This window comes from Nesoenas mayeri (assembly GCF_963082525.1).
Source record: "Nesoenas mayeri genome assembly, chromosome: 6".
In the NCBI taxonomy this organism is placed as follows: Eukaryota; Metazoa; Chordata; class Aves; order Columbiformes; family Columbidae; genus Nesoenas; species Nesoenas mayeri.
The window spans coordinates 38,606,684-38,622,168 of record NC_137545.1 but is presented as its reverse complement, the minus strand read 5'-3'; the positions used below and the strand labels follow the sequence as shown (position 1 = coordinate 38,622,168).

The following is a 15,485-nucleotide window of genomic DNA, read 5'->3' as shown; positions in this document are numbered from 1 at the left end:
AAACCCTCTCACGCAAGCGCAGCATCAGATGTGGCTGCAACAATCTAAAGTTTCTGTCGTCTGCTTTAAAACCCTCCCGAGCAGGCGTGTTTGGTTTACAACCCGAATTTCTCCAGGATCACCTCCCACTCCTGTTCTCGCGCCGTGTGCGCGGGTGTGCGGGGTGTGTAAATCCCAGCAGCTGCAGGGACACATGGCTGCTGTGGGTGGGTGCCAGTGGGGTTTGTGAACCGCTGGAGGGCTTCCCTCTTGGAAATCCTGGGATTAATGACACATTAAGCCCTCTCCAAGAAAGTGGGTTGAAAAGGACGAAAGTAAGAAAGAGGGTAAAAAAAAAAAAAGAAAGAGGCAGGCAGGCTGATGGCTTTTCATGCAAAGTTTAGTACTTCAAAAGTTAACTTCTAAGCGACTGCAGATGTGTGGATAAAACCTCTCTTGGACAATATGCAGCAGCCCCTTCCTTTCCATCAGCATCTCCAACTTGTTGCCTACTTCTGCTGGATTCCCTTGTTGGCCATTAGCACCGAGTCAGCTCCGTTAGGTAAGGATTTTGTACTTTTTAATTATTTGTTAGTCATTTGGGGGGATAGAGTTCATGTGCATTTTAAACTGAGATGATCTTGTTTACATTTACTTTTGAAAGTGGGTTAGGGTGATAGAGGGCTATTATTAGAAAGAGTCTCCAAAATAGAATGATAGCAAGGTTAAAATAAACAGCTTCTAAGGTAATGAAGAATGTCATAGTGATAACCAAGCACGCTTACAGCACACAGTGTTTATCGTCCATTAGGACTTTCACCTCTTTTTTCATAAAGAAATTACAAACCTCTGGAGATTCTTACTTCCTACTACTACAAAAAAATCAAGTGATTTAACGAATATTCACAACATTCTGCAATAAATGGAATATATGAAATTAACCATAAAAGAAGAAAAAGCTTTAAAATAAGAATCTATTCCCCTAAGGAGAGAAGTATATACACCATATATCAGACCAACATTACAGATTAGTAAATTACATGTATACACAGCTACACAGTCTCTGGGAATAAAAAGTTCATGAGTAATTTTTCTACTACTGTATGCATTAAATGTAAGGCTTGTTTCACTCTAGCATAGAATTCTAAGAGGACATAGATTTTACATACGCAGCTTATTTACACAGCTTTATTAATCTCCTGCAGAAACACACTGAAACTCATGTTAGACATTATTCAACTAGTAAAAACAGAGTTAATAAAAAACCCTAAGCAACAGGACCAGAGCAGAGTAGTGCTGTGATTATGGATACAGCTCTGGCAAAGCCTGTGGAGGGACTCCCCCTTTAATGGAAATTCATTGCAATATTTTACAAAATTTAATACCAGCAGAGTTTCAACTGGTCTTAAAAGTGATTGTCAGCCAGCGCTCATTAGCTCTATGAAGTCAAAACAATTGAAAGCACTCTTCATTTGAATAGCAAAGGGTCACCCAGAAAGGTTTTCAGCACTAAACACAAGGCAAATGACCTTATCGCCTTTATCTTCAAACAATGCCTTTAATTTCTGAAACCTTTTGAAGGGTTGCCAGTTTTATGGAGTGTAGCAGCTACTTATCTGATAGAACAAGCTTTTCATCAAGGGAAAATGACCTTTTAACTCCTAGTAACTAAGTAACAGTATTTTCCACTGTATTTTTGTTACTGAAGGTAATATGTATAGACATACTTATTAAACTGGGAACACAAAACAAGAATTAAGAAATAGCTTGCTGTCTCAGGTGATGTGGAAGGATTCATAACGCATGTCGTTTCTTTTCCATAGTGTGAACTTGGAAGTAAATGAAAGTGCTCAAAAAAGTTTGCATTCTGACAGATTGTGTTGTGACATTACAAGGATATTAACAGAGCCATATGCTGTTTACTTTTGTACTTGGAGTATAACAAACCCACTAATCCCATAAGAATTTAACCGTGAATAAGGAACGTCTGACCAAACGGCTTTTTACAGATGCCTCATTAAGAAAGAGATTAAAAAAGGCCTTTAAAAAACCAAGGAAGAACTTTGTCATGTTCTGCATGTTTATTTTAGGGTACGAATGATGGAGGATATTCTCATTATTTTGGGTTTTTACATCATTTCCTGTGACTGAGAAACACAACAGGGTTACCAATAACATCTGTATCTGCTCTCTGGTAGAGGATTAAGTAAAGAATCAGGGACAAAAGCAACTCAGTGAATCATAGATGTGGGAGGAATGACAACGCAGAACGCGTCAGACTTTTCTCAGATGAAGTTCTGTAAATAAGTCAATCAAAAGAAAAAGACAAGAGCATTTTTACAGAGTCATTTTAGAGAAAAGTATCTTAAAAGAGATAGTTGCTTGTAACATCATCAGCAAGATGGAATTGCTCCCCATCCCCTCTGGAGCCTTTTCGTAACATACAATTGAAAAAGCTTTTAATTTGGATAGGAGCTTTCTGCAAAGCATCAGCTGCCCTCAAAGCTCAGGAAATCTGTGCAAGCTTCACTGCAAGGTGTTACACATGCAGTAAAATCAGATACAATTAATTGTTTGCAAGTTCACTCCTGTGGATTTTCTCAACTCTGAAACACGTAAGAAAAAGTTTTAACATATCCTGAGGTGAAGAAGGAGAAGAAGAGAGAGGATGGTGTTGGGGGAGAGTTAGGAGCCTACAGCCAGTGGGAAAAGACAATGCATTCTCAAATGATCCGAATGGTCTGATTTAAGAAAGCAGATGAGAATAGTCTAGCATGGCAAAAATTATTCAGTATGTCTTGCAATGTTATGAACCTCATTCCTGCTTCCCCTAGAAGAATGAAATTGAAATCAGAGTATGTAGTCCGCTTTGTGTGCTACCCACAAGCAACCCATGATGTCACTTGTGAGCTTCTGCTGTAAAACCTGAATGCCTTTCCATGCTTGAAGCAAAAATATACTGGAACTGAGAAAACTTTTCCCCGTGAGTCTTTCAAAATGAATAATTCAAACTATTCAGGAGCTTTCCCACCTACTTCATGCACCTACTACAGGTGCCAAAGCCCCCAATCCCTTGGTCAGAGCTCAAACGTGCCACACGGGTCCCCTGCAACCCCCTGGAGCTCCAGGGTTCCTGCAGCCCCTGGGTCCCTGAGCACAAGAGGGTCCCAACACCCCCAGGGAAGCCCCAGATATCTGGCTGGAAATAGCTTGAAGGGATCAGGCTCTCAGCCCATGAGTGGGTTTGGTCAGGGACATTCCTGTGACTTCAGAAATTACGCTAGGATTGCTCTGGCTCCATCTTCACTCTGTGGAAGGCACAACAGACATTTATAGCACCGTGCAAACAAAAAATACCCTGCTGAATGCCATCCTGCACAAGTAAACCCAAGACTCCTTGGCCATGGCAAACAAGCAGTAATGACCGCCAAAGGTACAAGAATCACAGAATCGACTGGGTTGGAAAAGACCTCAGAGATCATCAAGTCCAACCCCTGGTCCAACTCTAGTCCATTTACTAGACCATGGCACTTAGTGCCATGTCCAAGAACAACCTTTACCTCATGTTTCTCCCCAATATAATTTTTAATTATCAAAAGCTGTTTACAGGTTAACATCTTATTTCCCTCTTACATAAGTTTTTGTCAAGATCAAGTATCTCTAGTAGCCTCATTGTCTGGAATTAATCCAGTTTGTATTGTTTCAGCTAAGAGAGAAATCTGATTTTATATGATTATGTGCAGTCAAAGCAAAGCTAGTAGCTTCGTAAAAATCATTTTTACAATGATTTGTTTGCTGGTAACTGTTTTGTTCCTCTCCTTTTAACCTGAAAGACAACAGGGTTATGTTCACTGCAGGAATAGTTCTTTCATAAGAAGGCAAAACCAGGTGGCTCTTGCAGTGTGGGGTGACCTTGTAATGAATGTGTTTGTGACTCCTGAGCAGCAGCAGTGTGTCACTACTGGGGTTCAGGACTTTGAAATTTGGTAAGGAAATAATTTTTAGCTCACACATTTGTCTTTCAATCTTTTGATAAAAATTAATAGTTGTTCTCAAAGCTATACAGCCTTACAAAATAGGTTTGGTGTGAGACAGCTGCCCTTCTACTGCAGCTTTCAAGATTTGCCTGTTTTCCATTAACCTGCCAAATGCGTATATGGTGTAAACTCCTTACTCTACACTGTGTTAAAATTGAGGACTATTTTATTATGCACTGTTCATAACAATATAGGACATTTATGGCCAAAATGCTTCTTTAAATTGTCCAGTTCCTCAAAGTTATTTTGTCTCCAAATGCCAAATCCAAAGAAGTATTGTACACATCTAACTTCCTTCGCAATCGATAGGAGCTGCAAGTAGTCAAGACAGATCAGTACATGCTCCTAAATTGACAAGACAAATTGCTGCGGAGAGGAAGCATCGTCATTCTGGTTTACAGATGGGATGGAGATGTCAAGTGGCTCAAGGTCATGCAGAAAATCTTTTGGTGGAGCTGAGATCTGTATCGAGGCCTCATGAGTCACAACTCAACCCTGGTAACTGCAGCACAACGAAAAGCAAATATAGTAAATAGGAGTGTAATAAAAATGCTGAACCTTCCTCCATCTTCCTCATGAACTCTGAAGTCAAATGGCTACACGCAAAAACTCCAGGGGCACAAAGTATTGCTTGTGGGTTTTAGACTCCTTAAGAAATTTTAGAGGACCAAAACTCGAAATTTCACTCAAATCCCCTTTGATTTCAATTAGGAAAGGATCCAATCACTTCAAAAATGCTCAATCAACTGTATCATACAAATATAGTTGAAGAACAGAAGGAAAAGTCTTTCCTGCACTCACTTCATTAGAGTCAGAATTTCTTTTCCATTTTTTTCCGACTTCTTCCTAGGCCACTGTAGCCTAATAACATGTTCTCAGCTTCAAAAATGGCTCCTTCATTCTAACTTGTTTCTCCACTTTTTTTTGTGAACTAGACTTGCTGGTTCAAAAGGCTGAGAATATTGTGAGAAGCAGCATTATGTCTATTTTAACGGGGTTTCTGCTGTACCCCTTTGAGTAGTTTATAGGGAAAAGTTCAAGGCAGCCAGATTACTGGTTTGTCTGATTTTGTCTACAAATTTGTTTCCTTGGACATTTGGGTTTTTATTCTGACTTTTCAGCTACTTTCCTCCTGGATTAAATGTCTTTCTTGTCATCTCACAGATGAAGGTTTAGTGTTGGCCATTGGTGCCTATTCCACTACAAGAATGGATGTTGCGTTTAATGCTTCATTGTCAGAACATACTGATTGTTTAATGATTCATAAGTTTTCTTCGGAGTTGTGTATTTTACCTTCAGTTATGACCTTTATTAACTTCATTGTGGCAGCTGCACTATGTGTTTTACCTTAAGTAGAGATTATTTATGGTGAAATCTGATAAAAAATTGTGTTAGTTTGAAGAATATTTTTCATCTGACTTTGAAATAGCAGTAAAACCACATGTTAGTGCGCGCAGTTGTTTGTACAGCTTTTCTGGAAAGAGTTTTGTGTGTTAAGCTCTTAGGAGATTTACTTAATGAATGTATGTACTCATTTGCTTCTTTCTGACACATATTATTTTGATTATTCTGACGTCTATTACTTTGATTGCCGTGTTCACACTGCATGGCATCCACGGGGGTCGCAAGGGAATATTCTACATATTGAAAGGAAAAAAAATTGATTGCCTAATATAATTGAGGGATTGTAGTAGTCTGCTCTGCTCCTTTTGCTGGTTTTATATTAATTCATCGATCGAGAGCGAGTTTATCTCATTCCCCTATTTTGTTCGCAAAGCAGCTTCCACGAGCTGGATTGCAATTTATCTGCATAGCACAATAATGTAATTCATCTCCTGTGGTAGCTGGAGCATTTTACAACTCAGCCGTCCCTTGACAGCTTTGTGTGTTGACAGTTTCGGTAAATGGTCCCTCACGTAGTATCTTGCTAATGCTTCATCAGCTCAGTAGCTCTTGTACTTCTCATGAACCGGTGGATACCCCAACTTTTCCTCCTCCTTACACTAATAAGAAAAGGTAAAACATTTCCCATCCTGGACTCTTAAGTCTAACTTTCTCTGCATTTTTTTTTAAGTCTCATCAACTTATATTTGGCTCAGAAGGAAAAATTCTACAGAAAAAAGCCAAAAAGATGATACAGGGACAAGAGAGTTCTTGGAAGTTCGCAAATTTAATAGCTCTGTGATGAGTTTCACGGTAAATGTGGAGTATGACTAGGGATCTAAACTAGATCGTTCCTTTACAGAATGGAGCCTGTATTGGATCAGCTCCTGATCTCATCTCAGTTTAAAATTGTATTTTGCTGATGTTTGACCCTCCTGCAAACTTTTAATGGAATTTTAGCTCATTGATTTTCTACAGCCCTATATGAAGAACAAAGGGAGGGAAAACTCAGTCACTAGTTTATTTAATAGCTACGCTAACATTTTGTTATGAATAACTTAATAATTAAAAGCTGCTTTAGAATTAGCATTATTAGACTTCACTGCATCAGTCAGATATGTTATTTGTTGATTTGGTCCAGCTACCAGAACAGGCAGATTTTCAAATATCTCTCAGAGATTATTTTTAATAGGTTGCTTTGTCCCTTTCCTCCAATTATTTGCTTTATAATCAACTATGGGCATGCTATAAAATTAGTTGACTGTGACTCAGCCTCCCTCAGTAACACAGCACAGATACTTTGATTCACTCAGGCTACCTTATCATTAGCTCTGTTCTCTTCTTAACAGAGCCATTTGGTCTGTTCTTTTATTAGATGTTAAGATTAGAGCTAGCAACAAAGACATAAACAGGGTGAAATCTAATTAATTCCTTGTTTCTCTTTTGCAAGAAATACAAGGAAAATGAAGAGGAGGCTGTTTCCTACCCCAGTGTGCTTGCAACCTATTCTCCAAGTGCTAAAATACATGGACATTTAATTATCTCAATATGTATAAAGCAGAGTGAAAATAAAGGTAAAAGAAAGCTATCTTTCTCCCTTAGCTAACCAATAACCACCCCAGAAGGTGGGTTTTGCTCCAACATTCTTCTAAGTGCCAGCAGAACTCAGACACCCACACTCCATAACATTCCTCAAGTATTTGGGCTTCTTTTCTCCTATAATATCCTTTAAAAGTCTCACTCGTAGTTGTTGAACTTAGGAATCCTCTAGTTTCAAACAATTTTCTGTCCTTTGCCTGGACTACTTATTCCAATCAATCCTGTAGAATAAATCCCCAATAAACCACTGCAGACAGTGGCACTGAAAAGCTGGAGTGGCCAGTAGCATTCCCAGTCTGCAGCACTCAGGCTTGAATGCGGAGAGTTTAAGTCTGACTTAATCCCTGTCCTTAGTCTGTGCTTGGGTGAGGGCATTAGGCTTAAAGATACTGATGTACTTCAGGATAGCTGGATTCAAGTCGCAGGCTGTGATCCCAGCACAAGCTATATATCTCCCAGAGGAATTACCCCCAAATTTACGGCTATTTTCTCCTCTTGACATGATTGCAACGCCCTGCAATACAACTAGCTTTGACATAAATCACAGATCTACTACCCATCCCCGTTCCTGCACTTCTTCCTTTTTCATGTTTTCCCAATAACTGATATTTTAGTCATGAAAATCACCCACAGTTATTCCTGCCGCTTCATAACGTCTGTTATCTGTTAACATTTCTCATTCTGTTTGCTATTACTTATACTCCTTGCATGGGTGTGTAGACACTTTCTCTCACTAACACACTCCTGACAATATTGTTCATCTGCTGTTTCAAAACAGCTTCATCTTCTCCCCTTAGGCCTGAGCTTACAGTCACCTCCTGAGAATACCAAGCATCCTCATTAAGTGCCAGCGTGACACAAGGGGACCTGGTGAGCTGTGCCCAGGGACAGAAACACACACCAGGTCAGAGACCCGTGCTGAAGGAGCTTCTGTACCACTCAGAAGAGCTGTCGGCAAAGACACTGAACAGTACTTGTGTATAAAATGATTAGCCGGAAAACAAGCTGTCTTCCAAAGCCTGATTTTTGTGGTGGTATTAGATTTTCAAGACCCTTGAAGAAGACAACTTTATTTTGGCTTTTTTTTTTTTAAATCTGGTTTGCTGAGAAACCAGAGAATCACAGAACGATTTGGGTTGGAAGGGACTTCTGGAGATCATCCAGTCCAACCCACCTGCTAAAGCAGGTTCACCAGAGCAGATCACACAGGAAGGTGTCCAGGTGGGTTTTGAAATCCTCCTCTGACAGTGAAGCACAGGCTTTCCGGAGAACCATTTGGTGAGGTTCTCAGATTTAAGTTTGCAGCTGGTCAGCACATGGGGATAAGGTACACCTTTGACAACCGTAACATATATTAACACTTCTGTTGCTTTTAATGTGGCTAAATTGAATATCAAACTAAAATGTTGCAATACTGTAAAAAGTAGCACAGGTGGCCACATGTGTACATAAGCATAGGAAATACCATTTTGGCCACTGCTGTTACCGCTTCATGTAATTATCGCTCAAAGTAGTGCTACAGAAACACAGCAAGAAAAATTGCGGTGGCCACAAAAAAAAATACACCATACAAATCCAACTATTAAGCAGGACTTTTGCCTCTGAATTCCAGAGGTTCACCCCTGCTACGGTGACATCCGCACTGTGATTATCTGCAGAACAGTCCACAGACTACATGGCTTCCCAAAGATAACATACTTTGGGTTGAGTAGCTGCTGTTGATGCACCCAGGAAGGTTTTTTCTGTCTAATTGCTTTAACAATTGAAAACAATTAAAAATTTACTTTTCCACTGAGACAAAACTGGGAAAAACCCCAAGTGCCAACTGATAGCTTGATATTTTGTTAATCACTTCTGACAGGAAAGATGTCGTGTTTTAGCATACAGGAGGTGGATCAATCTCTTCTGTCACAGACAAGTGCCCTCAGAACTGGTCTATCGATTATGCCAGAGAGAATATCTTTAGATCTCTTATTTGAACGCTTTCACTTTCTATTAGTAATTAAATACCTCTTGGAATAAGAGCTTCTGTGTCAGCCTCCCAGGTCTCTGTCTACTGTAAAGGTGTAAATAACTGCTATGGACAGCAGGGTCATTCATTCTGTGGTGCACAGTGTATTTGCTATTCATAAAAAATAAAGCAATTCCAGTCCAGAGTTAGGTAGAAAGGCTGATCATTCAATTGATTGATATGTGTTTTTTTGGTCAAAACCATACACCTAAGCGCATGAGCCTCCAAATGCCTCCTTTCCTAACATGAAACCTGTAGCAAAAAACCCCAGCACAGGTCTTAAAACTTGCACATTTCTACAAAAAGTTTCATTAACAGAATATAAACCAATCACTTAAAATTCCTGACCAGCTCTAACGCAAGCATACATTTTTTAGAAGAATGAACAAGCTACATAAAAAGGGCAGTAAATTTCAATATTAGCAACGATACTTGTTTGTGAGTCCCCAACAATGCAGAAAGAAGTGATTTATGTTCATTTGTGCTTATGAAGCAATGTTCTAACTCACTGATTTTCAACTGTGTGGGTTTTTTTTTTTTGTAAAAGGCCCTTTTCTGCAAAAAGAAAGCTGCAGAGTATCCTGTATCCCTTACTGTTTTATGCTTACAGGAGGGCATAAGGGAATTGGATATTCTGCATGAAGAAAACAAGAAGTAAATTTAATTTTTGCTTTACAAAAATCATAGTTTTACTGCAGGCAAAGACATCCCTAATTTGGGAGGCTGTGATGAGGGCCCTGGAGCTGGGGCAGGAGGTACCCGCTGGCACACAGCTGACAGCTAAATGGGGATACAGCTGAGAAAATTCTGCATGAAGAGCTGGGGGCTGTTGTGTTATGTGTTACATGAACTGAAATCTGATGTTTTAAGAGCCCTTGTAGCTTAAATAATATTTCACCCTATAAGATATGCCTGATAGCACCCACTCTCTACTATGAGAGGGTTTGAGTGAAGGGCTGGGGAGGTGTTTCCCCCATCCGGCTTTGGGGGAAAGGCTGCTCTGGGTCTTGCTCCGTACCCATCTCTTATAACTTCTTCAAGGTCTTGAGATTATTCTTGCTCCTTAAAGCCACCTTCATTTCCTAAAGTGTTGCCTCGCACTAAAGTGCGCTGTTAAGCTGCTGCCATGTTTTTCCATTCTGGTAGAAATTATTGTTCTATATAGTTTGATTTTAAGAGTGCATTCTGGCATCCATTTGGGGAAAAGGCACTATATAAAAGCAAAATCAATATGAGGGACAGTTATATTTCCTGAGCTTTTTCATTAGCTATAAAATATATACATTCAAGAAGAGAGGGAGAAACAATCTCAGTTTTTCCTGGACTGATGGAGGACAAGACAAAACACAGAATATTCATGAATATACACTGGCAGGAGTATGAACGATGCAGCTTTGCTGGGCGCAGTATACAGCCAAACACTCCTGCAAGACACTGGTCTCTCCCGTGACAGGCATCAGGCCACTGGGAAAATACATAAATAGATGTATTTTGGTAAATGAGGTGCCCCTTGACTAGTTCTCTGTTTTTGTTAAGGCCAAACTGACCACTGGCTGAATATTCACAGGAAAACTTTGCCTTTGCTCAACACTAAGAATGAACAGAGGAGCAATAAAACAGCGCTGTGCCAAATTCTTCCTCAAATTTCCACCGAACTCTACCCATGCTAACTTTGTTCTTTTCTCCCAAAATATTCTTTCTACCTGAGCAGACTTTCAAGCATCCTTGGATAAACCTCTTGTCACCTCATGCCATATATTTTCTCAGATTTGCAAGCACAGAACTGGACCAAATTCTGGTAAAAACGTAACCTATATTTATACAATTTACAAACTAAAAGATATTGCAGTGAATTTTTACCAAAACTAGTTACTCCTTTGTTTAAGCCCAGTTGAAAAGTTAAAATTCATACTGCTGCATAAGCCACTATTCTAACACAGGTTTCTAAACCGCAAGAGCAAGTATCTTATTTTAGCTTAGAGTAAAACTTCAAACCACAGTGTCTTTTCAATATCAACACGCAATTATGCGAGTGAGAAATTGCACACAAGCCTTTTTTTTTGCTTTTTAACATGAGCCTTCTATAATGGCATTTTCATTAGTAGGAAATACCTGTCGTCTGGGGGAAAAATAATTTGTCTTGGTTTTTGAAAACTAAATTATCCCCTCTAAAAGATTAGCTGAAAAACACTCTATAAATTTATAAGCATTCCAGTTTAAGTACAAAGTTTTGCTTCTTTCTGGTGACCCCTAGTGATCTATACAGTGAGAGAGTTCAAGAGCGAACCCAACAAGTTATTTATTTCTGAAACTCAGATAAGGCACCTGGAAGATTCTATCCAAGCCATTTTGCCCATCATTCAGAGAACTGGGATACAAAGGCCCAGAAAACTCGTCAGCATGTGATTGTCCATTTGAAACCCAAGTGAAGCTGCGAAGGAACATGCAACCTGACAATTGGCAACACCAACGAGCAGAAGAGCATTTATAGGACAGTCATTATGTAAAAATCAGTCTCTTGGGTTTAGCATACCTCTTACACTATGTGATTACCATAAAGAAGCTTTACATATATCTCCCCCATGGTTTCCTTTTGCCTTCTGCTCTCAGATCTGTTACTCACAGACTCCCATCCTGTTTTGGCTTCTCTGAGGGCTCCCAGTGAAGCACGATAGCAAAAAAAATGAGGACTGGGCTGCAAAACAAGGGAAAAAAGCAGCCACTAAGTGGAATTTCAATTTCATTATCACAGATATCTGGCATACAGATCAAAACTTGCTTCCAACCCATCTCATGAAGGCACAACAGAAAGATGTCTCTCTCCCTGTTTGCATAACCATTATATTACATGACTGCGAAGCGCAGCTTGTTGAACATGTAATTTCATCACAAGGGAGGTGCACACACCGCTGCCTTACGGGGAAGGCTCGGATTAAAAAGAACAAGCCTGCAGCTACCACTGCCCTGCTTCTGCAACTGCACAGTACATCTCATACAAATAAGAGATGTCTGTACACCAGATTCATTCCTCTCGAGTTCAGGATTGTAAGATGAGTGACAGCAAGATGTTTTGGTGCCCTTGTGCCATCCATTGCTGTCCCACGGCCCTGCCCAGAACCCACCTCACCCCAACACCTGCTATTTCCAACCTCCAGCTCCTGCTCAGTCTTCTCCTGGGCAGTGGTTGGAGCTTGGACATTTGGTCTCCCCCAGCACGCAGAGGAAAGGGGTAGGAAAACACTTCTTGCTCCACCTCTAATTGTAGCAACAAGGTAGAACTTCACATTTTTATCAGCCACTTTTCAGTATCTTGCAAAAACTGAGTTTTGGTTTGAAACTGAATACAAGTACACATCTAATTTCTCACACAGGAATCTCACGTTGTGGACCCTCTAACACCTTGTTAAACTCAAGGCTGTTGGTCCTGTCCATTGATTTTCACTGCAAATATACCAGCCATACAAAGAGTAGTTTGGTTCTTTTTTGCATCATAACAGCTGCCCTCAAACACATTTTCCTTTTAAAAAACCTCATTGAGACCAGCCTTACGTGTCACAGATTCCTCTTGCATATTTTTAATCGCTACTCCCAAATCAAACTATTGGAGAAAATACATTCACCATCTGAATATTTTGTTTGCTAATGTGAGGAAAGAAATTTCCTGTTCTGTTTTTATAGCGGAAAGATTTATCAGAGCTTGCTAAATTCTAGAGTGATTAAGTCATATTGGAGACATAACTAAACCAACTGCTTGATTTCTGGCTTCTGAAGTTTTATACTTGGTTCAAGAACACGTTTTGATTTTGAATGTGATAATATTTCTTCACTATAATAGAAATATTGCTCTCCTTCCACAACCGGTCATAATGAAGTCAATAAAATATGCGCAGAAGAGATGCAAGCAGCATTTGGCTCAATATAAAGATTGATAATGTAACCACCTTAAAAATATGCTTTTTATCATCATAAGTCTCTTCTGGCTTTTTATAGTTTTCATTGAGCAAAACAATCCATCATACTTGAACTTCATGCGCGTTCCTGAAGCCAACAGTTAGTACAAGTCAATTTTTAATTATGATATTTCTATAAAACCTACAATTTATTTCCTGATTTTGTAAAATACTTCAAACAGTAAGACATCAATGTAAATTATGTAAATCTCAAGTGACCTCGAAGTCATTAATCTGACTGGATTTCACAGTGAAGCACAATATAGCAATAACCCACTAGCTTTCTGTCTGACACCACAGAGCAGCAAAGATGGCTACAGCAGTCATGGACAAAGGGAAATCACAGCTTTGTTCTAACCTACGGCGATTTTAAACCTTTTAAATAAATTGCCCATTGTGTTTAGTATACCTGATGCAGTCTCACATTTTGGGCTAAAGGAAAATGGATCAGTTCACTCTGAATAAAAAAAGATAATAAAAGTTTATAACCTATAATGCCATGCGAAGAGAAATGTACCCCTACTCTAAAATACTGAGCTTTACCATCAGCCTACCAGTGAACTCGTCCCAATCCCTTTCCTACAGAAAACCACAGCAAATCCTGTTGTCGGCAGCAGAAGGAAATCTGCCTGGGAGGACCAAGAACAACATTGTCCTTCGGTAGCAGCAGCAGCCAGTGCCAGTTTCCCGCAGTCCTTTCTGCTTTGAAGAAAAACCAAACCCTCTGTTGTGCCAAACCCCTTCCCGGTGGCTTTTTATTGCGACAACCCAAAGGCTGCAGAGCTGCCAGGAAGGTGTTTCCCCCAGACCCGACACCTGCTTCTCTCAGTTAAGCCAGTTTGTGTGTGACCACTTTAAAAACCTCTTTTTTTTTTTTGGTTTTCCAGCTGTTCTCTCTTTGGGTGGCCAACTCAGTCCTTTCCAGCTGCTGTCTCTTTAGGCACAGCTGTGCCCACCCCATCTGCTGGCAGCAGCCTTCTGGCTTCAGTTGTGTCCAGGGACATCACCTGCATCCTTGTGGATGTAATCCTATTAAAACGCCATCAAAGTATGTAAAGAATGAGATGGTGGCACAGGGATTGATGGGTTGCGGTTATTTTATTCACGTGCAAGAGAGAAACTCATGAGATTTAGCTTATATTCTTCACTAAAAGGAGTACTTCGTGCGTCTCTTTTCTTTTAAAGGTAGGATGTGGTTATTGTTTGGGTCTCAGCCTACATGAAGTAATATCTGCCCAGTTCATGCAGACCAAAAAGAAGAGCTATTAGAAGGCAGAATATCCTGCCTGTTAGACCTTTCCAGCTCCTCTTGCTTTCTACCGCCTTTATTTCACTTCATGAAGGTTTGTGCAGGACACCAGCAGGTGAGTGGAAGCAACTGCAGCATTTTAGGATGTTTGCTAAAATGCAGTTGCAGAGTAAGATGGCTTAAAATAAATCCAGTGACACTTTAACCTTTCCTAAGGGACAATTCCCATATACTCCAATCTTTCTTCAGCTCTTAAAATAGTTTCTCTTCCCATTTACAGAGTAAGATATACAGTCTGTACTTCAGTTCATATTTTTTGAACTTCAGATGCTCTTCTCCATATTAAAACATCTCACAGGCAAATGCATATCTCTATTTATACTTTTTATATTAACCCAGTTACACGGTGGCAATAAAATTCCATAATAAGAACTAAGAGCTCTCATTGCACATTCACAAAGCCCTCCAAAGAACAGAAGAAGAAAAGACCATAAGTCTCATAAATCCAGCTTAATTTATTCATAGTGAGAGTCTAAAAATCAGACATTTTTATATTCCCAGATATTTATGTTAAGATGGTGAATGTATAAACTCCCCCCAACAATAATTCAATAATTTATGATAAAATTTAAAAAATATATAATAGTTCTCAATTTTTTTAATCAAAAAGTGAAATATTATAAACAATAATGTGGCCTCTAAGCATGGAATCAAATGTGCTGTGGGTGAGGACAAGAACAGCTTCTCAGAACTTTCAGAGCTCTCTGATCCCCTGAACCAGAACCTTCCATCTTTACTGCTTCAGCAGCTGCAGTAATATCCAGATATTCTACCATTATCAAATACACACAAGTAATCTATGGAGGGATTCAATGCATCACACTCATTTTCAGTCTCCAGAAGGTTTTCCAGGTGTTACATCCACAGCAGGAAGGGTTTGTCCTGCTAGAGCTGTCAGTCCAGGTGGCCCAGCTGCAGAAATCTTTGGCATTTTGCAGGACTTGTTTTGGTCGCACCCAAACCTGGAGAAGCTATACTGGCAAGAGAAGGTGGCCAATGCCACCACACAGTGCTACTTTGATTACTTTATAAAAGCCCTTCCTATATGAACCATGCCATTGCTCTTGCTCAGCCCAAGATCCTCACTGTAGAGGCAACCATCAAATCCATGTCGAAAGCAGATATTTTGTTCAAGTCACCTAGATCTTTACCTTTCAGCAGGTAGAAATTCCCTATTTTCCACTCTACATACCTTCACAAATGTTGTTTTTATAGCA

General features: G+C 39.7%; 1 protein-coding gene across 1 annotated transcript in view; it reads left to right on the top strand.

Moving 5' to 3' along the window:
- Positions 1–228: 228 nt before the first annotated feature.
- LOC308041979 (von Willebrand factor D and EGF domain-containing protein-like) overlaps positions 229–15,485 on the top strand; it is a gene marked incomplete at its 3' end in the record, with an annotated part of 254,731 nt that continues 239,474 nt past the window's right edge. The window contains exon 1 of the mRNA XM_080346976.1: positions 229–541. Coding sequence (XP_080203102.1) covers positions 445–541 — 97 coding nt within the window. The 5' untranslated portion in view covers positions 229–444. The remainder of the gene's footprint in view (positions 542–15,485) is intronic.